Source organism: Rana temporaria, chromosome 10 (genome assembly GCF_905171775.1).
Source record: "Rana temporaria chromosome 10, aRanTem1.1, whole genome shotgun sequence".
Lineage (NCBI taxonomy): Eukaryota > Metazoa > Chordata > Amphibia > Anura > Ranidae > Rana > Rana temporaria.
Window position 1 is genome coordinate 106107647 of NC_053498.1, and position 24625 is coordinate 106132271.

The 24625-nt window shown below is 40.5% G+C and overlaps 1 protein-coding gene across 2 annotated transcripts in view; it reads left to right on the top strand.

The window, feature by feature from the left end:
- PLCH2 (phospholipase C eta 2) overlaps window positions 1-24625 on the top strand; it is a 924207-nt gene that overhangs the window by 274843 nt on the left and 624739 nt on the right. Inside the window, exon 1 of one of the 2 annotated variants that reach the window (XM_040325911.1) lies at window positions 1339-2858. The exons of the other annotated variant lie outside the window; for it this stretch is intronic. Within the exon in view, the coding sequence (XP_040181845.1) occupies window positions 2828-2858 (31 nt within the window). The 5' untranslated portion in view covers window positions 1339-2827. Of the gene's footprint in view, window positions 1-1338; window positions 2859-24625 lie in introns of those variants that run through there. 2 annotated transcript variants of the gene reach the window in all.

Sequence of the window (24625 nt, forward strand, 5' to 3'; positions counted from 1 at the left end):
TTTCCCATTGAAATATCATCCTTATACTTTCTGATCCCCTAGGCCAACTGTTTTTTTTTCTTTTCAAACCCTATTCCATTCAACTGCTTAGTCTCAGGCCCCATACACACGAGAGGATTTATCCGCGAGTACGGTCCAGCGGACCGTTTCCGCGGATAAATCCTCTCGAGGATTTCAGCAGATTTTAATGCGATGGAGTGTACTCACCATCGCATTGAAATCCGCGCCGAAATCCTCTGGCGATGACGTGTCGCGCCGTCGCCGAGATTATGACGCGGCGACGGGCGCGACGCTGTCATATAAGGAATTCCACGCATGCGTTGAATCATTGCGACGCATGCGGGGGATCCCTTCGGACGGATGGATTCGGTGAGTCTGTACAGACCAGCGGATCCATCCGTTGGGATGGACTTCAGCAGATGGATATGTTGTGCATGTCAGCAAATATCCATCTGCTGGAAATCCATCCCAGGGGAGATTTATCCGCGGAAAAAGATCCGCTGGCGTGTACACACCATAGGATCTATCCGCTGAAACCCATTTGCTGGGATTTATCTGCGGATGGATTCTATGGTGTGTATGGGGCCTAAGTATCACACAAGAAGATCATACATCATAGACCTATAGGGACCTATAGGGAGGAGAGCCTGAAATGAGAAAAATCTGCCCACACTTTATCTTTATACCCAGAAGAAGAGGCTGGAAGAGTAGATTTACAGTCACCTTATTTTGCTAGCAGTTCAGTTTCAAGTCTCAGGAACAGATTGGGTGAAACGTAGGTACACAGAACAGTATTTCACCAACACAATGTAAAAAGTGGGTGTGCAAAGGCAGCAGGTGAAGAACTAGCTGAACTTCCTAGCAGGAAGGATGGCAGCCTGGAGCCTTTAATTATAGATGGCAGAATTCTGATAGTGACTAACATGATGGCTTGGAGGATGCCCTAAGTCTCAGCATATGTTAGCTATGTTGAAATCCCACCCGCTGCACAAGCAAAAACCAGTCACTTTCCAACTTCATTTTCCACCTTAATTGTAATGAATGTCAGGTTCATGCTTCACGCCTTGTGCTTTCCTGATGCCTGCTGATTCTTATAAACTAAAAAAGCTGAGTACTGGGAAGCCCATAAAATCGGTCCCCTGACTTACTTTAACACCTTCTGTGTAAGGATCCATGCACACTGGCTTAAAAATCACTGCTCCTAGAGGAGTTTTGTGTTTTGTTTGTAGAAGCAGCTGAATGTTATTCTATGGCAGGGGTGTCCAAACTTTTTTCAAAGAGGGCCAGATTTGATTGGGGGGGGATTATGTCCCATTGTTTGTATCAGTGGATGAAACAGTGCCCCAAGGGCCATACAAAAGCAAGCAAAGGGCCGCATCTGGCCCCCGGGCCACAGTTTGAGACCCCTGGTCAGGATGAACAGGCAACATCTAAGGAAAGAAAATGGAGGAAAACTAGAGGTAAAAAAAAGGATAAGAATAACTGCATATTTGCCATTTCTGCACCAAAATATTCTACCTTGAATCTTTCCTGCACTGAGATCCTACAGCTATCTCAGAACCAAAATCATTTATTCCTCACATTTTTGGGCGTTGATGACCACCAAACCAGAAAGGTTTCCCTTTTAACTGTCTCAAAACTTGTGTAGGAAGTCAGAGATGGGTTACTTCCTTCTGAGGCTTCTCACTCCGGTATTACACTTTTGTGATACCTTTTCACAGCATTTGTAGTAGCCAAAAATCCTCCGTATGCACATCCAGCACATACGCCTGTACAGAAGACATCACATTCCATGTACACAATCAAGCTCCATCTCTACATCTCTTATCTTTTCACACTGCTAGGGGAAAAAAAAAAAGATTTTCTTAGAAAAGAAGATTACAGCATTAGACCCAGTGCTATATACAGCCCTTAAATTCCCTACATCTGTCTACACACGCAAGCAGCTGTTAATACCATGCGACACAAACTCAAAATAAATTGGAAAATCAGATGGCCAGCACAAAATGATTCAATATTTGAAATATTGCTTTGCTTAAAAGCCTTGCAGGCACCCTACCGAAGCTGCATTCTGGGCTGTGGTTAGAGAGCTTACAATCAAATGTTGGATAAAAAAAAGTGAGAAAAAGATTCATCGGTATCCATGGTGATTACAGAGCCTTTCATACACAGATAATTAGTTGTTAATATGATACACCACTTCAATTGTATTTAAAGCTCAGTTAGCTCCTTCTCTTCTCACCTGAAGCTTCTTCAGCACATACTACAGCACAGACTTGCTATGAGGATAGATCATGTCTTTAAAGTGCTCCCAACCTTTGACCCCTGGACAAGGCAGCCGTGAGTACCAACCCCATTGACTTACAAAGCATCTTTATGTTATCTGCAAACACAGGCTCTAGTGATGTTTGCTATTTCAACCTAAATCAAGGGTCAGGTTGAGATGAGAAGCTTAAGAGGTCATCATGCCAAAACCAATCTTTTTTTTTTTTAATACTTTGTCCATATTATTAATTTAGGTATGGAGGCTTTTAACCTTCTCATTTAAAAAATGCAAATGTTAACCAGCCCTCCTCCCTGTGCTCCATGGCACTGGAGTGCTAGCTGACAGAAGACGGGGCAAAGTAGTGACGAATCCTTAGTGGCTGACTGATTCAGTGGGATAAATTTCAAACTAGCTTCCCATAGAAACAGACACACTTGCACACGAGATGCTCCACTTGCTGAGAAAAGCAGAGCGAGAGGCAGCGCAAAGCGAAACACAATGATGGGAGCATTTGCATCCTAACACCAAGCTGTTCAGCAGCCTTCCCCTCTACACAAGACAATGGATTTAGGCAGCCTTCCACAGAAGCACAGTAGGTAGTTTTTATTTCAATGACTTTCAGTGTTTCTTTTATTCATTTTTTCCAGCCTCTGGTCCTTTAGTGATGTCTACCTGTCTTGTCTTTCTCTCTTACCTGCAGCCAAATCCAGCTGCCTCTTCTTTTTTGGCACCAACCTCTTCCTTTAGTAGAAATATGATTGTAATATTTTTGCCTTGTTAGCTTTTAAAGTCAAAAAGTAAGCTGATTTTGTGACTTTTTCCTTAGTTATGGTGACAATACCTAGGGAACAAAAAGTCACACAAGAAGCTTTGCTTTTCTTTCAATGGACTTCGTTATCATTTTTTTTTTTTTACGTTGAAATGTGTAGAGTTGGTTGTGTGATTAGTTTTAGTATGTTTGGCTCATTTCTTGGGCAGGTTGGGGATGTCTAGTACTCTAGAATTCCGTAAACAACTGAATTAGAAGTAAGACCTTTGCTAGAAAAATGGACAACCTAAGAGGTCGACTTTTCCCGTTCCAGTCATTGAACGGAAAGTTGACTGGCTGACTAGTTCTTATTAGGTTAACTTTGTTGACCAGCGTCTTTAAAACTTTACATGATCTATTGTTTAAATAAAATGACCGCTACATACTGTGCGTTCTCAATGAAAACTAATAGGAGAGCATTTTAGTATGTAACTACGGCAACGTGATACAGACGGGTCCAGGAAATGCCTGAGCATCCATCCCTAGCTTGATGCTCACTCTTTGTCAGTGTCAACCGGAGGACACAGTGCTAAGTCTCTAGTCCCCAGCCTGACACAGCGGGGAGGCTGATTGCTTGTGACACAGTTAAGCTCTGTGGATCTATGGGTAAATGGTGCCAGCATCCAACCGGGGGCTTATAACGACTGCATTTAATGGCTCCCCTGCACTGCAGGCATCCGCAGCAGCTAATGAGTTAAATGTCTTTTCTTGGGTATGCAGCAGTAGCAGCTCACAAAATTGTTCCCTCGTGGGTATAGCAAGCAACGGCATTCAAGCAAGTTCTCCAAGACAGAAAATGGTTGCGGACAGTGCAAAAGAGTTAATGTGTATTAGTGACAAGTAGAGATGGGGATTTCAACATGAGTATAGTCTTGATGGGTGTCATTTCTGATAGAAGCGTTTGCCACTCACATTTGTATGTTTTTGTTCCCCTTTTTTCTTGCTTCTGGCTTTTAAATGTATTTGTTTTATGCAGCTTGAGTATTATACTGTTTTTTTTTTTTTTTATATGTCAAAAGCCTCTATGCGACCTACCATAAGCAACACAAAATTAGAGAGATACTTCATTTAGCAATCTGTATGCACCTGTTGCAGCCAGAATTTATAAGCAGGACTTTAATGACCATTCACTTTACTACTCTGTCCTTTTTAATAGGTATTTTATGACAAGTTGGCATGTATTTTTTAGCATGATGGATAGGTACCGTGACCAGTCTTAAAGAATTTTGTTGCATCGCTGCACTTGCCATCACTCAAGAGCAGGAAGACTACCCAAAGAGTTTGAAGGGTGATTGGACATTCCTACTGCCTTCCGGGAAGAAATCCCTCCAAGTTCAGAGCGTTTCATCAATGTGCAAGGGTGGGCATGGAAGGTTTATGGTATGGAGGAGGGCAGGGGAACAAACTTCACCCTGTCCAATGGATTTTGGCTGTTGGCTGGAAGGCATCTGAATGCCACCATAAACAGAGCAGATTGTCATCTAATTCATGCAAAAGTTGTTGCATCAAATGTCACAACCGATTGCTAATTGCCTTATATACTACCCAGTAACTGCCACCAATGCCCAGATCATTAAATTAATGAAGCATATGCAGCTTATTGAAATTCAAAGAGCAAAGAAGCTTTGCAAAGTTTAGTCACCAATATCAATCTATTTTCCTTCTGATGTAGAAGATTAGTAAAAAGGTAGGTTCTGGTTGGCTGCTATGTGCGTTACTGTGCTTTGCACGTTTTTGTTGCCCATGGCAATGCTCCATATAATTAGCACAATAGAACTGAACAGGTATCACTGAGAATCTTACATTCAATAGACATAAACATCTGTTTCACAAACACGTTTGGAAACAAGATCAAGGCTAACCTACAGAATACATTATATAATTTACTGCTTCAGGCACATGCACGTATTTTAAGCGCAAGGTTATTGCTCAGGGGTGGTAAGAAATTGTTTGAGAGACCAGCATCTGAATAAAGAGGCTTTTCTATGAATTGTGTTGTACAGTTATATTTTAAAGTAATGCATTATTTAAAAGCTTACCTTATTTGGAGAGGAAATTGTTCTTATAAAGGCACAAGAAAGTATGGCTTAGGTTATGCAGTGGAAATGGACAGTGATTGAGTAAAAAGAATGTAATATTAATTCTCTTTTAAAGACAGGAAGCATTATATTTTAGTTTTGACATTTGCACAAGCTCCAGAGATTTTATAGTGCTAGACGTGTGTATTGTCAGGTTGGAACAAATCTGCAGACATCGTTGGACTGTAGCACCTTCCTTCAGCCAGCATGTGTCACTGTAGCTCTTAAAATGTATTGACTGCGCCAACTATAATACAACTCTCCAGTAGCTACAGGGACCATTGTGGACTAAGTACCTAGCTTGCTAAATACTAGGTATAATAAGGACTTTTGAAAAAATTAAGTAGAAACTAGTTTGTTTTTTTACAAATATTTTATTACTGCAACTGTAAGTTAGCTCCACAGCAACTTTTTCATTTTTCATGCAACGCCATATATTCTGTATGTATATTGGACAGTTGATATATACACCTTTGGTGAATTGCTGTGGTAAAACGAACTAAAAGAAAAGAAAGCTTTCAGGGGTGAATTGACAGTCACCTTAAGTGGCTGTTTAGGGCTGGATCAGCAGGACCTCATGTCTGTGGGCGCAAATACTTGCTAGCAAAGAGTTCTTAGGGGCAAATGTCAATTTGGAATAATAGGAAATTTGTCTCAAGGGCTGTGACCTTCCACCACCCCTTTCCATTAATGTAAACTTGCTAGGATCAGAGAGCTGATTTTGCAAGTTTATGGATAGCAGGAAGTTTGTCATCATCATGTCTTCATATCTGACCACCCTGTAATGACTGTGGGCAACCCAAGGTTTAGATGACCATTTCAAAAGCCTTCCAAGCCCTTCTTGCATAAAGCTGCATTAAGCATCCTCCACCCCATCTTATAGAGCTTATTTAGGGGGCCAACCCATCCCATTCGCATTGGGCTGCATCACTTTGCCACCAATGCTGCATTTACCGGATATACTTGAGTTTAAGCCAACCTAAATATAAGCCGAGGTACCCAATTTTACCACAAAAAAATGGGAAAACGTATTGACTCGAGTATAAGCCTAGGGTAAGGAATGCAGCAGCTACTGTAAGTGGAAAAGAGGGTCAACAATGCCAGTTTGCAGCTCCACTGTGCCCATTTGCAGCCTCTCTGTGCCCATTGCATGCCTTACTGTGCCCATTGCATGCCTCACTGTTCCCATTGCATGTCTCACTGTGCCCATTGCATGTCTCACTGTGCCCATTGCATGCCTCACTGTGCCGATCTGCATACCCGATCTCCGTGTCATGCAGTTGGCAGCCGTCTAGTGTAACCCCACCCCGCCTCCTCCTCGTCCGTGATAGACGGAACACTCAGTTTCCCGGCAGTGAGTCAGTCTTCAGTGTTCCGACTATCACGGATGAGGACGAGGAGGAGGCGGTGTGGGGTTACTCTGGATGCCGTCTGACTGCATGACACAGGGGCTGATCGGAGAGATTTGAGTATAAGCCAAGGGGGGCTTTTTCAGCACAAAAAAAATTGCTGAAAAACTTTGTTTATACTCGAGTATATACAATATGTTTTGTTTGGACCCTATAAAGAGCACACCACAATTTTCACCATTTGCTTATTGCACTGAAAATGGTGCATTGATATTTGGTCCTAGGAGACTGGTGACATCTTTTTTCATGGCTTAAAGAAATTCTCAATCCAAGGACTCAACACACATTAACCCTCTCAGTAACCTCCGTTAAATAAACCTAGGGTCAAATCTGCATACACACCTCTCCTTTGCAATAGCACTGAGGTCCCAATACTAAAAATTCCTTCTTCAGTACAGAGAAGAATTAACATTAAGTGCCTAAGGGGCAGCTGCCCTAAACCCACCAACCCAGGAGGCCTTAGAGAATATTGAAGCACTGCAGCTTGGATTCCAAGATCTAAAAATAAGGAGAAAAAATAGTTGACCCCTCCCCAAATTGAGCCCTTGCAGGAAAGTAAAAGAAAATGTTTGATCATGAGATGGTGACATAAAGGATGAATTAAGGTGTTTTTCTTCACTCACTGGCTTTAGAGATTAGATTTCAGGACACACACAATGAACAGTCTAACTTGTTTATCATAGAATGTATAGATAGGGTTCTGTAAGAAATATACACTATATTATCAAAAGTATTGGGATGCCTACCTTTACAAGCACATGAACTTTAATGGCATACCAGTCTTAGTCCGTAGGGTTCAATATTGAGTTGGCCCACCCTGTGCAGCTACGACAGCTTCAGCTCTTCTGGGAAGGCTTCCCACAAAGTTTAGGAGTGTGTATATAGGAGTGTTTGACCATTCTTCCATGAGTGCATTGGTGAAGTCAGACACTGATGTTGGACGAGAAGGCCTGGCACGCAGTCTCCACTCTAATTCATCCCAAAGGATTTCTATCGGGTTGAGGTCAGCACCCTTTGCAGGCCAGCCAAGTTCCTCCACCCCAAACTTGCTCATCCATGTCTTTATGAACCTTGCTTTGTGCACTGGTCTGAATCATTTGGTGGAGGGGGGTTATGGTGTGGTGTTATTTTTCAGGGGTTGGGCTTGGCCCCTTAGTTCCAGTGAAGGGAACTCCTAAGATTTTTCGGACAATTTCATGCTCCCAACTTTGTGGGAACAATTTGGAGATGGCCCCTTCCTGTTCCAACATGACTGTACACCAGAGCACAAAGCAAGGTCCATAAAGACACAGATGAGCGAGTTTGTGGGTGGAGGACTTTGACTGGCCCGATAGAACACCTTTGGGGTGAATTAGAGTGGCCAACATCAGTGCCTGACTTCACAAATGCGCTTCAGAAGAATGGTCAAACATTACCAGATACACACTCCTAAACCTTGTGGACAGCCTTCCCAGAAGCATTGAAGCTGTTATAGCTGCAACTGGTGGGCCAACCCAAAATTGAACCCTACGGACTAAGACTGGGATGCCATTAAAGTTCATGTGCGTGTAAAGGCACGCTTTCTGATACTTTTGTCAATATAGTGTATGTATGCCTATGAATATATTGCTAGTAATATATTACATTTATAGAAGAAGCTACAGTATATTTTTTGTATGTATATGTAATATAATATAATGTTACATAAATGGTGATATATAATTGCATACTGTATATCCATCAAACCTAACAAGAACACAGTCCTACCATAAAGATAACAGATTGCCCACATCTAATTGTCCCAGATCACAAAGGACTATCCCGTTATTTGAACAGAATCCCAAAGTCCTGCAGTTTCGAAACATTTCTCACTAGCAGTGAATGGGCAACTGTTGGGCCCAGCTGCCTACCATATAAGCCAATGAGTGGAAGCTGCTAGGCTAAGTCTTCCATTTAAGAAAGAATGGACATCATCCTGACCAAGCTGTCAAGTTGATCCCCAATAACCACCAAAGCTAGGGCAGTTTTCTTCCACTGACCACTGTCACTGAGACCTTTTTTTCTTCCACTGATCAATGATGCTGGGGACATCTTTTCTCCCACTGACCGTTAACATTAAGGCATTTTTTTCTCACAGACCACCAATCCCAATAATCTTTTCTTCCTTATGACAACTGACCATCAACACCTTGGCATTGCTCTTTTTTTCTTTCCTTTTTCTTTCCAAGGTCTTGGTCCAATTTTGTGTATGTAACCTAGAAATCATTTCTTGACAAGCCCATAAGGGTGTTATAGCTAAACTTGATGTAGAAAATAGGCAGTTCATTTAATTAAGAAAATTTTTGTAATAAATCACCATGATTTCTTGTTTAGTCATTGGGGAGTCTCAAATAAGCTGCAGTCATGTGGACTAATTTGCCACTATGTGAGGTTCTGCTTTAGAAATCACTACTCTGTGTTTCCTGTAGTGATGTAGTGGCTGGCAGGACAAACCACTTGAGGCACAGGAGATCGACACTCCCAGAAGTGTCGGTTTCTAAAGGAGCTTTACCCAGGGTTTTTAATTTGAGTGTCATTTGTGACAGAATGGATGATAGGAGAGGGTAAATACTTGGTCTCTTCTTTACAGGAAATACTTTAAAGGAGAAGTCCAGCTTGAGCTTTTTAGGCTGGGCTTCTCCTCTGGGTCACAGGAATGCAATTCGTTTTGCACTCCTGTGACCTATTTTCAGCGGAGAGTGGTCTGAAGTCCACTCTCCATTAAGGTCACTGCCATCAATCGAGGCAGCGCGTCATCCCGACTTCCAAGTCTGGATCCGCCAGCTGCCTTGATCGATGACAGTGTCAGTGAGATGCTGAGACCGCCACTCCCCACTCCTCCACAGCTCAGTGCTCCAATGAGCGTGGAGAAGCAGATAGAAGAGACTCTGACTGATAGTCAGCAGCTCTCCTCTCGGGGATCTGTGAAAATCGAGCCATCGGAGATTTTCGGTGGCTCGGTTCTCAGTGCACGGATGTCGGGGGCAGATGCAGCATCTGTCAGATGCTGCATCCAACTAGGCAAGTATGAATCTTTGATTAAAAGTAAAACATACTCCCCCCACCTTAGTTTTTTCCCCCTCTTACCTTGACACCTGGTAGTCCTAAAAAAAAAAAGCCTCCTAGAAAGCATGACGTAAATATCTCAGGAGGTTTATAGAAAAAAAGGGGGATGTCATTTTTGCCTAGGCAAGAAAGGCTGAAAGTGCTAGACTGGGGTACTTTTGGGGAAACAATAAAAATTCTATTTCTGATTATTTTATAGGAGGTGGAGGAGGAAAACTATTTAATGTTCCTAAAGAGATTAAAGGTCTGCTTTAAGTTTGATAAAAGGGCCCTTTAAATAATTAACACACACACGTGTTGGTTTACAAGATGCTGATCCAATTTCCATTCATATCTAAAAGGAATCTTTTAAAAGACAGAAAATGAGAGTTATTCATGGCATAATTCTTCCCTCTCTCTTCTATCTCCACATATATCGTGTATAGCAGTTCTCACCTCTATAAAAGTCTATTTCGGTAAAATATTAGATCTACATATGGTGTGATAGCACCAGGCTATTAGCTGGCAGCACAAGATCAGCATCCCCAGCCGCTAGCTCAGACAGGTAATTAGCCAAGTGATGGCAGGTGCAGGGAGAACAGCAGAGTCAAACAAAAGCGCCAGCTTTGCCCAGGGGGCAAGACGATTCTTTGCAATAAATCGAGCCAAGAGGTTAGGGAATGAGTGGAGAGAGCAAAACTTCATAAATATCGCTTCCTCCCAGCAAGGCAAACACAGACAGCACTTTTCAGGTCGAGCAGAAAGACCGCCAGCATCAGGGAAAACAAGAGGTCTGTGAGTGGGGCATTCTCTATTAGATATATTGATATTAGAACACAAATATATATAAGGTAATAACAACAGTTCTGTCATTCTGAGAAAGTTTGGTGAACTATGCGACTGTGTCCCCTTAAATCCAAGCTCCATGCAACATTAAAAAATACACAGTATTGGGAGCTGTATTACCTGCCAAAAGAAGTGTTAATGTGTGCAGTCAGGCACCCCTGCCAGACAACACAGCATGCTCCTTGTGTTATAATCACAGCACTATGCAATGCCTTCTGGCTCCCAGTACTGCCCTCCCTCTCCCAGCCCTTGCCTGCTGTGCTGGAAGCTAATATAAAGACATACAGTAATTGGGTACCTAAACTGTTCAACTTAGTGTTCTTTTTTTGTTTAAAATTGGATTTACTCTTTGAGAAAGAATTATAAAATAGGATGAATCATCCCTAGATGTACATTTATTCTCCACCTAAATGTTTTGGGCTAAGAGAATTTAGGCATTTTAGGTGACATTTAACACACAACAAACATCATATTTACTTTCTTTCCTCCACTGATAAAATCTGTTGTTTCGAAAGCCAACCCTGTCACCTTTTCGTAAATTGTGTCAAAACTCCTTTACACTGAGACCACAAAAGTCATAACACAGAAACCTGCCTACCTACTTACTTGGTGGAGCAAAAACTAGATACTATCAGAGAACATAACCTATGCTATTTCAAGGTGTATACAAAACTAAGTAATCAGAGACCTGGAGGTTGCATGGACACTACATCTACTTTATCTACTTCATTTGTTTTACAAGTGTATTTCATCACTATTGTTTTACTAAAGAACCCTGTCTTTTTGGGTCTAGTGAGTATGATATTTGAATCCCTTAAAGCGGAGGTTCACCCAAATAACATGTATATAAGATCATATTCTTTATACTTCCAACATGTATAGTATGCCCTTTTTTTTTGGCTGTACATACCTTATTATGGCTATTTTCCACCCAGCTTCCGGGAACTCACTCCCGCGGGAGTAGGTGTTTCTATGCTGTGCCGCAATGTCATCTGGGACTTCGCCCAAATGATTGACGTCCTTGAGAAAAAGTTCCCCCCCGGCGGATAAGGTCCCCCCTATTGTGTAGGTGCGTCACGAGAGTCACAGAGTTTCCGAAAGTAGCCGAACTGCGAGTCAGCTCTACATGGCGCCTGGGCACCGACTAGGAGCCGCGTAGAGCTGACTGCAGGCGCCGTATAGAGCTGACTCGCAGTTTGGCTACTTTCAGAAACTCTGTGACTCGTGATGCGCCTACGCAATATGGGGGGGGGCCTTATCCGCCGGGGGGGAACTTTTTCTCAAGGACGTCAATCATCTGGCGAAGTCCCAGATGACATTGCGGCACAGCATAGAAACGCCTACTCCCGCAGGAGTGAGAACCTGTGTGGAAAATAGCCATAATAAGGTAAGTACAGACAAAAAAAAAAGGGCATACTGTACATGTTGGAAGTATAACAAATATGATTTTATATACATGTTATTTGGGTGAACCTCCACTTTAAGGGGGCATTGTGAGACCCCCAAAACAAGTTGGCACATACAATATTTTTTTAATTAATTAAAGGACCTTACTTAACCTACATTGTTTCCAAATGTATTGTGCGCCCACATCCCTATACACAGATGAGATACATGGCATGCTCAGAAAACATTCACTATATTACCAAAAACATTGGAATGCCTGCACATAGATGAACTTAGTCCGTAGGGTTCAATATTGAGTTGTTTCACCCTTTGCAGCCATAACAGCTTCATCTATTCTGGGAAGGCTGTCCACAAGGTTTAGGAGTGTGTCTATGGGAATATTTGACCATTATTCCAGAAGTGCATTTGTGGGGTCAGGCACTGATGTTGGAGATAAGGCCTGGCTCATCCATGTCTTTATTGACCTTGCTTTGTGCACTGGTCATGTTGAAACAGGAATGGGCCATCCCAAACTGTTCCCACAACGTTGGGAACATGAAATTATCCAAAATGTCTTAGTACAGTATGCTAAGGGGCCAAGCCCAACCCCTGAAAAACAACCCCACATCATAATCCCCCCTCCACCAAATGATTTGGACCACAAAGCAAGGTCCATGAAGACATGGATGAACGGGTTTGGAGTGGAGGAAATTGACTGGCCTGCATAGAGTCCTGACCACAACCCGATACAAAACCTTTGGGATGAATTAGAGCTGGCCTGGACCTCCACGTCACTTCCGGTGCGACGACGGGACGCTGCGCTCCACGGTGAAGCGCACGCCGCATCCTCTGTGGCTCTCCGGTGTTCCTGTCCCCGGACACCGATTACCATCAGCTTGCTGCAGTTTGTACTTTGGATGCCCGCAAGTCGAGACCACCGTATGACTCCAGGCACGCATCTCATCGTTGATCATCTGCATCTCCCCATCCCGGTCTTTTGCCTACCATCTACCTTTGTTTGTGAGTAGGCATTTTATATGTATATCTATTTGTTTCATCTATTAAATTTGGGCTTACTGCACTCAGATTGGCGCATCTTGTCCCTTTCTTTTTGAACCTTTCAGAGCATTGCTTCTGCTTCAGGTGCTGCCGCTAAGTGACCTCCACAGCCATTTATACTACAATTTTTTAATCCAGGACTTTCATGGACATTATTAGTATTATTGGACTTCCTTATTAGACTTTTATGTACCTCAGCTTATTTTGTTTACTCTATTGGATCGTGCGCCACATATCCTCTCTTTTGCATGAATTAGAGCGGAGACTGCGAGCCAGGCCTTCTCATCCAATATCAGTTCCTGAGCTCAAAAATGCTCTTCTGAAAGAATGGTCAAACATTCCTATAGACACACTCTTAAACCTTGTGGACAGCCTTCCCAGAAGAGTTGAAGCTGTTTTAGCTGCAAAGGGTGGACCAACACAATATTGAACCCTACGGACTAAGACTGGGATGCCATTAACGTTAATATGCATGTAAAGGCAGGAGACCCAATTCTCTTTGTAATATAGTGTATATTGCATTGATTGTTCTTAATAATGTAAGATTGCAGTAATAAGCAACATGGAGAATTCTCTGACATCTCATACATCTTGATGCACTGAAATATGCTTTAGATATTTATTACAATACGTACATTTTTTGTTAGCATCCTCAGATTCTGCAAGTGCACCTTCTGTTTTCATAGTAGGTAGTCACATAATAACTGTATCTATATTTTGTTTAGAATTATAATTGTGCATTTAATAATCCCACATTTGTGTTATATATAGTCTCTATATGCATAGAACCATTGTTTTATTAATGTTCTTTTATTCATTGGAGGCTGGCTGTTACCAATGTTCATGATTATTAATAGTATGGTGATCACTCTACTGCAGAGATCCATCATTGTATCATGACAGCTCTAGATCTTGTAGATATAGGGTAATGGTAAAGGACTCCATGGAAAAGACTATTTCAAATGGTTATTTAAAAGGGACATTAAAAATACATACAGCAGTATAAATATGCATTAGTTAGAAATCAAAATAATTTAAAAACCAACTTCATCGATATGATATATTTGGTTTTGTATGACAGGCCATTAAAATCGTTATCTGTTCAAATAGCATATACAGTATACTAGGTAATTTTTCTATACGGTTGTGTCGGCTCTAGAAGCAACAGCTAAGTAATAATTTTGATAGCAGTTCATAGGGTTGAATGCAGTCGCAGCATGCATGTTGTGCCTATGGAAAGGCTCACAGTGAAAGTTTTGTCTGAGAACCATTTCTATGCTTGAGAGTGTATCGATAGACAAAAGTAGGTACGGTATTTGAGGTTCCCAATCAGCAAGATACATCCCTATATTGTGCATGTCAGTCAAGCTTCCGGGGGGGGGGGGGGGGGTATAGACCACAAAGCAGCACTCCTTATCTGCACTGGAAATTTTCTACTGAGAATCAATTGTTCTTTTTGCTATTATAAAAACAATAAACAGATGGCAGATACATTGTTACTGTGAGCAAAGATCTTCTTGGCCCTCTAAGTGGTTCATGGGTGGGTTTCAGGGGGTCAGTGAGGGTCAGAAAAAAAATAAAACATTTATATTTACTATACGGCCCTTCCCCTTGTCCCAATCCCTTTAAGAGAAATGAAAGAAAACGCACCCTGCCACTAAATATAGCACCCACAGATAAGCATCTCTTGACTTGCTGTTGGCCCATGTTTGCCATTTACATTTGTGTCATCTTTCTTTGCACAACCGTCATCTTGTGCCACCCCATTATGGAAGTGAGTTTTTTGTTAAGATTGATTACATTATTGAAACTTTGTGTATGTGATTTATGTATTAGGCAATCAAATTTCAATAAAATAAAGTATATTTACTGTATATTCATTGCATGCAAGTTGTGTTTATGTGACTATTCCCAGGGAGGGGGGCCACACCTTTTATCAAATTCAGTTTTTATTTTATTTTTTATTTTTTATTAACTTTTTAGAACAGACAGACAAAAAAAAGAACAAAAGAAAACATTCAAGCCAAGATCAAGTTACTTCACAAAGCGATATTAGCATCAGTACATTTAATTAATTTCCATGTCGTTTTTCAGAAATATTCAAAAATACTCCAGAGCAAGTAGTATATAAAAACTTGTCTGTAATAAGCCATCTTACTCTACTAAAAACATACCCAACCTTTACTGCGAATTAAAATTACAACATGATGAATCTATCCATTTTCTCCATATCTTTTCAGACTTCTGAGAGGCACTGCATTACGTTTTTTATCTATTTCCCAAATCCAATCCCCAAGGGTAGCAGGGTTGAGTGAAACCCAACTAAAGGCTTGCAAGCTATAAAAAGTGATAATTGCCACTGCCTGGTCATGACCAGATTCTTGAGAGGGTCCGTGATTCAAATATAATATTCAGCCAATGTCTGTGGATATCTTTAAAAATAACCTACTATTGGTGAAACATACATTCAATATGTTTAATGCAGGTTATGAAATGTTCCAATATCACTTCATTATTTTAGGAGCCTTCTCTTTTTACAACAACTGGACTGACTCTCAACTGAAAGTTGGGCTTACAATGTGCATTGTTAAAACATCTCTCCATTATTTCTCAGATTTACATTATTCCTATAAACTTTTTAAAGACCTCCTATCTGTCTCCCCCTGCCATAGACTCTAAGCTACAGCTCCTCTTTTCCATTCCTCTCCATTCCACCTACATCTTTTACCATTTAATGCTGAACTCTAGGTTTGAATTTTATTGTATAGTTAAATTTTTCCATCTTGGACTAATGTAAGTATGCCTATCCCGTACCTGTCTGACTGCTATAGAAGCAGAAATTCACTGTAGTAATCACCACTACTACAGTGATTGTTCACCTAACTTCCCCTACACCCTTTCCTACCCCCACTACAGTTTGGCTGTGTTCAACAAAGAGAAATACCTGCCGTTTTCAGGCAGGCAGGGGAACATGTGCCTCATTTCCCTTCCTCCCTTGTAACTAGGCAGGCAACCACAACGTAGTCACAGTTGGCTTTACATAGGCGCTGGCCCTGAAATAGGCTTCAGATTTAAAAAAGTATTCATAGGGCCAGATTCACGTATCTGGCCGTATCTTTGTGCGGGCGTAGCGTATCCTATTTACGCTACGCCTCCGCAACTTGGACAGGCAAGTGCAGTATTCACAAAGCACTTGCTCCGTAAGTTGCGGCGGCGTAGTGTAAATTGGCTGGCGTAACCCCGCTTAATTCAAAATAGGCTGGTAGGGGGCGTGTTGTATGTAAATGAATCGTGACCCCACGTAAATGACGCGTCTAATGAACGGCGCATGCGCGCGCATGCTCAGTATCACGTTGAATTTACTCCATAAGATACGCCAGGCCCAATGCCTGTGACATGAACGTAATCTACGCACAGCCCCATTCATGTACGACTTATGTAAACAAAGTAAAAAGATACGCTTGCCGACGTCCATACTTTGCATTGGCTGCGCCTCATATAGCAGGGGTAACTTAACTAACGTAAACGGCGTAGCGGACGCAGAGTCCGAAATGAAATGAGAGAGTGGGTAACCGCTCAAAGAGAAACAGGTAATCTGATTCCTGTGGTCCGAGCCAAGGGTGCAGGCAGTGCAATCAAAATGCAGGTTAGGATGAAGGAAAAAAGCTGGGACAGCCGCACTCCAAAAAAACTCCTCCTTTAATTAAAAATCACAAAATACATGCCACAGCAAAAAACAGCACAACAAAAGAAAAGCTTTTCTTTTGTTGTGCTGTTTTTTGCTGTGGCATGTATTTTGTGATTTTTAATTAAAGGAGGAGTTTTTTTGGAGTGCGGCTGTCCCAGCTTTTTTCCTTCATCCTAAACGGCGTAGCGGACGCAAGTACGTTCGTGAATCGGCGTCTCTACCTAATTTACATATTTGATGCGTAAATCTACGGAAGTGCCCCTTGCGGCCAGCGTAAATATACACCCAAGATACGACGGCGTAGGAGACTTACGCCACACGTATCTTGGCCAAATCTATGCGTAACTGATTCTAAGAATCAGGCGCATAGATACGACAGCTCACATTCGGACTTACGACGGCGTACGTGGAGATACGCCGTCGTAAGTCCACTGTGAATCTGGCCCATAGTGTCTACTTTTATTTTCTTTGCTATACAGCCGTTCCCTCTGGCTTCTGTTCTAATAAACCAGAATTCCAAAGGTAATATCACAGAACCTTGCTGCGATTTAAATCCAACAATCTCAGAAATGCTCTCTATAAGGAAAATGGCAATCATACAGGACACAGCAGGATGGAGACTGACTTTTCATGAGTGATTGATTCCCACCTTTAGAAAAATTGATTTGTGTTATTCAGTAATTTCGGCCCTTTACTATATATGACAGTAGTCATTGTCCAAGGATACCAACACAGCAATACATGTTCTTGCATTTTACAGTAGCTCTTGGAATTGTGTATTTGTACTATAGGTATTAAAATGTGATAAAAAAAAGTCACTATCTGATATTAGGCCCACTTCTATGCATGTCCAGTGTCCAGTAGCCAAGAAGTTGAAAGGACTTTTCAAAGCCCCACCAGTCAGGGCTGCATTTGGACATTACGTTGTCTTGGTTGACCTGATTAATGGCAGCCATTTTTACAAGCTCCTTCCCTTGTGTCACGGGATTACATCTGTAAATACAATTGCCAAAATGAAATGATGGGGTTAAAGTGGAGTCTTTTTTATGTGCAGGTCCAGGACTACCTTTTAACTGTTCAGGCTACCCAGCATGAGAACGTAAAGATGGTTTCATCATGGCTACGGCTAGTGAACTATAAATAGTCTTCTGATACCTCTGAACATCCCCTTCACACCTTTACTCTTACATTTCTCATGCTCAGTTTAGCCAAATATGTCTAGAAGTGGCCAGATGCTGTTGTTTGATGTCTGCTCATAGAACTCTGTGAAGACTCTTCTGAGCACTTCTCTACAGGAATTGTAGGAGAAATAGAATGGCGTAGGATCTTCAAATCTCTAAATCACTGGATGCCGATAAGGAAGGGAGGCGAGTCAATTAATCCCACCCTGTATAAGAGTCATTATTGTAGCATTTGACTTTGTGTTAGAATTTGTATTCACGCTTTGCCAAATTAATCATCTCTAACATCAAATCTCTGACCCATCTTCAGGGCTCAGCAAGGGAGCATGTGATGTGGATTTTCTCTCTGAAACACAGGTTTGTTAACCACTGATTGAACAAAATAACTAGAATTCCTACCAAAAATATTAAAATAAAATACCACAAAACGTAGAAATTGTTAGAGAAGGGAAGATTGGACTAGTAACCAAAGGCACAAGAAAAGACAGTCAATTGCCAATTACCCCAAATCAGTTCTCAGTGAAAATCAATGAACTGGACAGCTTTATTTCCTATATTGGTCCATCAGTTGTATTGCATGGTCTGAGTGAATCTTATGCCGCATACACACGATCGGTTTGTCTGATGAAAACGGTCTGATGGACCGGTTTCATCAGACTAACCGATCGTGTGTGGGCCCCATTCGTTTTTTTTCCTTTGGTTAAAAAACTAGGAACTTGTTTTAAAATTATCTGATGGTTAACTAACCGATGGAAAAAAACGATCGTCTGTGGGCACGTCCATCGGTTAAAAATCCACGCATGCTCAGAATCAAGTCGACGCATGCTCGGAAGCATTGAACATAATTTTTCTCAGCACGTCGTAGTGTTTTACGTCACCGCGTTCTGACATGATCGTTTTTTTAACCGATAGTGTGTAGGCACGACTGATGACAGTCAGCTTCATCGGATATCTGATGAAAAAATCCATCAGACCGTTTTCATCGGATGAACCGATCATGTGTACAGGGCATAAGGCTTCCAAGATGTCTATAGGTCAACACCTTGTAATGGGTTATTTAGATGTAGCATGGTGGGACCCAGATGTCACTCATCTCAAGACGTCTTAGCATTTAGCTGAAAGACTGAGTTTACAGAGAAATGTATGATTCAAATATCAGACTACTTTCCCATCTTCCTCTTCTTAATTTCTCCTTCTCTGACTTATTTGGAGTTATGTTTTAATCAAAAACTGTGCAAGACCAATCCAAAAGAAGGCTTGGAAAGCCCAGGTATACAACTCATCTACATGTGATTCAGAAGATGAATCTCCCCATTATGAATGTATAATGAACACTGATTAAAGACAAGGTAATTAATTTCAAAGATCTATTCATCCTTTGATGTTATTATAGAAAACCTGTATTGTTAAAAGTCATTTTTTTTTTTTTTTACATAATACATTCCAAATTTCCTAATTAAAATAGAAAGTAATTCATTCTTCATCAAAAAAGGTCCATATGCCATAGTGTAGCCTTTTGACTGACATCACATGTTTTGAACATATGGGATGTTACATGGAATTATATTACTTCCCCAACACATATGTTAGAGCAGATAGTACTTTGAGCAATGCCTAAGAGGTTTGATAAAGACACTAAGCAAGGATATTGTGTTCTTAATCGTATCCACAGTTAAAAAAGTATATGCTTAGATGTTTGGTTTTGTCCTTGTATAAATCAGGCATCATTTACTGTTCAGATGCTAGAGAAGAAAATGTTAATGCTTGTACTAAGATTGGGAACCCGATGAAGGCTTCTGCCAACTCTGTTAAAAATAATCTATTAGAATGTACTTTTACATTAATTAAATAACCAAATATAAACCATCTTCACTAAAAAAAAAAACCTCATCAGAACCATCAGTCACAACTCTACATGTCAACTCGAGACCCAACAGACTAAAGCTGGATATTCTGGGCAATACATTTGGTTTAGTTTGATTTTCTATTGGTTAATGGGGTCAAATGAATGATTATTATGATGATAAAACCAGAAGAATCAGGAGAAAAAAAAAAATCTTGAATGAAAGAAAATTTCTTACTGTGAATATGGTTCTGCGTGAGACAATCATATATATATATATATATATATATATATATATATATATATATATATATATATATATACAGAGCTTTTTTTCTCAGAAAATAGGTGCAGGAACTCAACCACGACCCGTTCAGATTTCACAAACAGTAGAAGGGTCTTAAAGGGGCATTAAATACCAGAATTGCATTACATACAGAGTGCAGAGTTCAGGGGGTTACAAAGCTGTCACTTGTAAACACAGAAACCAGACTTCTGTGTTTACAAGTGATTGTGGTGAGCAGGCACCAAAGGGTCTGAGCCAAAGGTGGTGGAACTGAGTTCCCCCAAGTTCCCCCTGAAAAAAAGCCCTGTATATATATATATATATATATATATATATATATATATATATATTGTAATGACCATGTTCTAGGCACAGATAAAACCAGTCTAATTTGTCTGGGATTGCAAACAAATAGCAGGTCTGGATGAAATTTCAAGGGTTTTTGAATGAAATTAGTTGACTCAATGATGGCAACATCGAATGCTTTGACAAACAATTTTTCAGAATTTCTGAATGCTTGAATGAAACTTGAATGATTACTTTCTTTGCATACTTTGTCTTCTCTCACACGTCTCCTTAGTCTGCTATGCTTACCTTAGCCTAAAGCCTCGTACACACGACCAAGGAACTCGACGGGCGAAACACATAGTTTTCCTCGTCGAGTTCCTTGTTAGGCTGTCGAGGAACTCGACAAGGCAAGTTTCTCCATTCCTGTCGAGGAAATAAAGAACTTGCTCCCTTTTTGGCTCGTCAAATTTCTCGACAGTTTCCTCTACGAAAATGTACACACGACCGGTTTCCTCGGCAAAAAAATATCTCCCAGCAAGTTTCTTGCTGGTTTTTGCAGAGAAACTTGGTCGTGTGTACGAGGCCTAACTCCTTTTCTCTTGCTGCTCTGTTCCTCTCTCTACTTTCTGTCTGCTGTCCTGCCAAAATCTCCTTACCCTCTGCCTTTTCTTCTCTCTATTGCCCCCCAGGACTATATTTACCATAACCAAAGTGATAGGACAGAGCCTAGATCCAGAAGGTTATAGAGTGTAGCAGAAAGCCTCAAGATGTGAAACTTTTCCCTAATTTGTATTCTTTTTCTGTTCACCTCTAGACATTTATGGCTAAATTGAGCAAGAAAACTGTAGTAAGTTGTTTTGTGGTCTGTACAGTTCAAAAGTAGTCTTGAAATGAAAGCAGACAGCTTGCTGCCTCACACATTCTAGATTAGAGTCTACTAAGATAATCACAAGACAGAATCGAGTGGAGCTTGTATAAATGAACCTTATTATCACTCAGATTTGCCTAAAAGTGATAAGCGCTATAGAGTGCAAAATCTGGCGCAGCTGTGCATGGTAGCCAATCATCTTCTAACTTGTTCAGTTAGGCTTTGACAAAACAAAATTGGAAGCTGATTGGTTTCCATGCAGAACTGCACCAGATTTTGTGCTCTCCAGTTTTAGTAAACCAACCCCATGATGTCTAAGTTGGCCCCACTGCCCCTCCTTTAGTCTCTTTCAAGCTTTCATGTTTTCGTTTTCACATCTCTCTCAGTACTGTTCTTGACAATCAATTGGTTCCCTGGTTAGCAGTACTACCATCGTATTCTCCTTTCTTTTCTCATTTCCATTTTCCATCAGCTATCCTTTCCCCTGGTCTCTTCTTTCCTCCCTACCGATCCTTCACACCATTATCATCTACTACATCTCCTAGGGACATCTAACCTCCGTGAGTATGTTTGCTATATAATTCCAACCAGTAATTTTGGATTTTCTGGGATATTGTTGACAGAGGATGAGGGACATGTACTGTATATATGGATTTTGAAAATAAATCCCTTATCTTAAAATGCACTGGTACTATGCTGCTCCAATTTGGAACTTTTACACAAAATGCCAAGCCATTTCATTATATATGTATGTAGAACATCTCACACATAGTGAGCACATCACATCCCACATGGCTGATTTGCAAATATGACACGTTTCTAGGCCCTTCAGGTTCTTCCTGTTTCCTTAATGCTGATATCACAGTTATGTCACCTTATATACTGTATACAAATTTGGGCATTAATTACATGTTACTGTGACTACACTGTCATGTCTATCTCAGTAAGATAACCAGCATTGATAACGTGAATTGAAAATATGAAGAACTGATGAGCAAATCCAATATATACTCTAATATAATGGTATAAGTTACTGTATTTCCGCCGGGATAATACAGATGGATTTTTCTGATGGAATTCTGTTCAAGCTGTCTTGCATACACACTGTCACACCAAATTCCGACCATCCAAAACGCGTGACGTACAACACTACGTACAACACTACGACGAGCCGAGAAAAACTCAGCCTGGGAACTTCTTAGCATGCATGTTTTTTTCTTCGTCGAAGTTCCATACAGATGAAGGGAATTTCCAATAGAATTTTTTTTGGATGGAAAAAGTCAGACAACATTTTTTCATCGGATATTCCGACCGTGTGTGTGCCCCATCTGAGTTTTTCCATCGGAAATTCCAAAGGATTTAGGAAGAGAACATGTTCTGTTTCTTTCCTATGAAAAAAATTCTATCGAAAATTGCTTATGAATGCGGTTCACACCAGTGCATTGCATTGCGTTCCATTTGCCCAACTCTGAAAAAAAAAATACAGCAGGCACTACATTTTTTTTTCTGTGCAGCGAAAATGCACAACACACTGCTTAAAATTAAGTATATTATTTAAAAAAAAGCAAGTAACAGTTTTAAAATAGTTAGTGCTAGGCTTTTCTTCCACTTTATGCCGAACATACACCAGTTTGAAATTTTTTGGAACATTTCTTCAATTCTGCAATGGCTGATGGGGTCAAATTGGCAATCGTTTTTTGGCCATAATGACAAGCAATATCAAAAGGAGCAAAATAGAATTTTTTTCCTAAACAGCCAAAATTCTAACTGTGAATGTGTTTCTGGAAAAGTTGTGCATACTATAATGCACGTGTTCTAGGCACAAAAGAAACTTGTTTAATATGTCTGGGATTCAATTTAAGTAGCAGGTCTGGACGAGCTTTCGAACAAAATTAGTTGACTCATTGATAGCAAGACAGAATGCTTAGGCAAACGATTTCTCAGAATTTTTCTTTATTTTGCTGTGAAGATCATTGGCGTTGACAGTGGTGGAGTTGGGTATTCCATGGCTTCTTTGCAGGAGGGTTATTTATTTTCATTCCTTATTGTAGTAACAGAGTAGTATTAACACTCAATGGGGTTAACTAAAGGCAAATAAGCTGTTGCACTTTGCAGTGCAATATTCCCCAGAGCTTAGTGAATGTGATGAAATTTTTCTTTGCAGAGAATACCTGATTCTGTTCAATGAAACAATAGAATGATGAAGGTCAGCAGCGCTTCAACTCATTCACTAAGCTTTGGGGAAAATCTCCATACAAACTTCAACTTTCCTTGCAAAGTTAACAGCCTATTTGCCTTCAGTAAATCAACCTCAATGATTAGGTTATTTACATATATATTAGAAACACTATAGTTTCCCTTTAAGTTGTGCAACATCAAACCTAAAAGCACTGCACACATTCTCAGTTGGAACAAATTGCTTTCTTTTGTGAGAGCAGTTTCTATTGCATAGATAAATCCTCTTTAATCCCAGCAGATATATTACAGGTATTTATAGCAAAGAATACAGAGACAGTGACAAATCCTTACAAATTGTTTAGAACTTGGCATATAAAAGCAATATAATCGCAGTAAGATATAATCATATTTTCAGAAATGATATAATGAATCAGGTACTCATTAGAATGCATCGCTTAGGTGTAAAATACCCTATTTTATATTTTATTGTAAAAAAAGGCATTTTCTGTGGGGCCAAATAGAACTCAACGTTACTTGCACGAACCTTGTGAGGAACTTTATTTGCAAACTAGAAATGGTGCCTGCTATCCCTTGCAGAGAGTTTCCATCATATTGAAAAATCTGTTTATGTTACCAAAATCATGAAGAGATGTTAGAGTAGACAAAGTGGTGACCTGAGCCGATCACTTTTAGTTATATCAGGCCTTATCTAGAAACAGGAAATAAGTGTCTCCCAGTCAACCGACCTATGTTTATGTTTATGGAATCCGCAGACAGTCCTGGCCAACCAATGCAGGGGAAGATGAAATTGAACGGACCTTGTCTGATCCAGTGATCCCTACTGATCTCTTACAAAGCTGTCTGTTCAAACGTCTTCTTCTCATGGACATAACTTGCATGTTTAGCTGAGCCAAGTGTACAAGTGTACAAGTGTACAAATGTCTTAAAGGCTAAGTACACCTTTAGTCTTTTTGCGAGCACCATAATTCCTCAGCCTTTATAGCATCCTTGTAATTATAAATGCTTACTCTGGATGATCAGAAACAAAGTTTAAACTGTTCAATATGCCTAAATGTAGAGAAGTTAAAATGTGAGGGTTAAAGGACAAAAACACTGTTGGGTGGTGACAAGTTTGTTCTACGATTATCAAAGGTGATTTACAAATTACAAAGTTGCTGCATTAGACTAAGGTAGGGCTGAAAGACAGTGGTGCCTAAGGGAAGTTAAATCATAAAAACACATAATACCTTTGTCTAGTTGAGTGTCTTGTAATAACCATCCTTTGTTGAACACCTACACCTAGCTTGTTTTGGCTTTGCCCAAGGGAAGATGTTTGCGGGACTGTCTTAAACATTCAATACTATAAATTATTTATTCA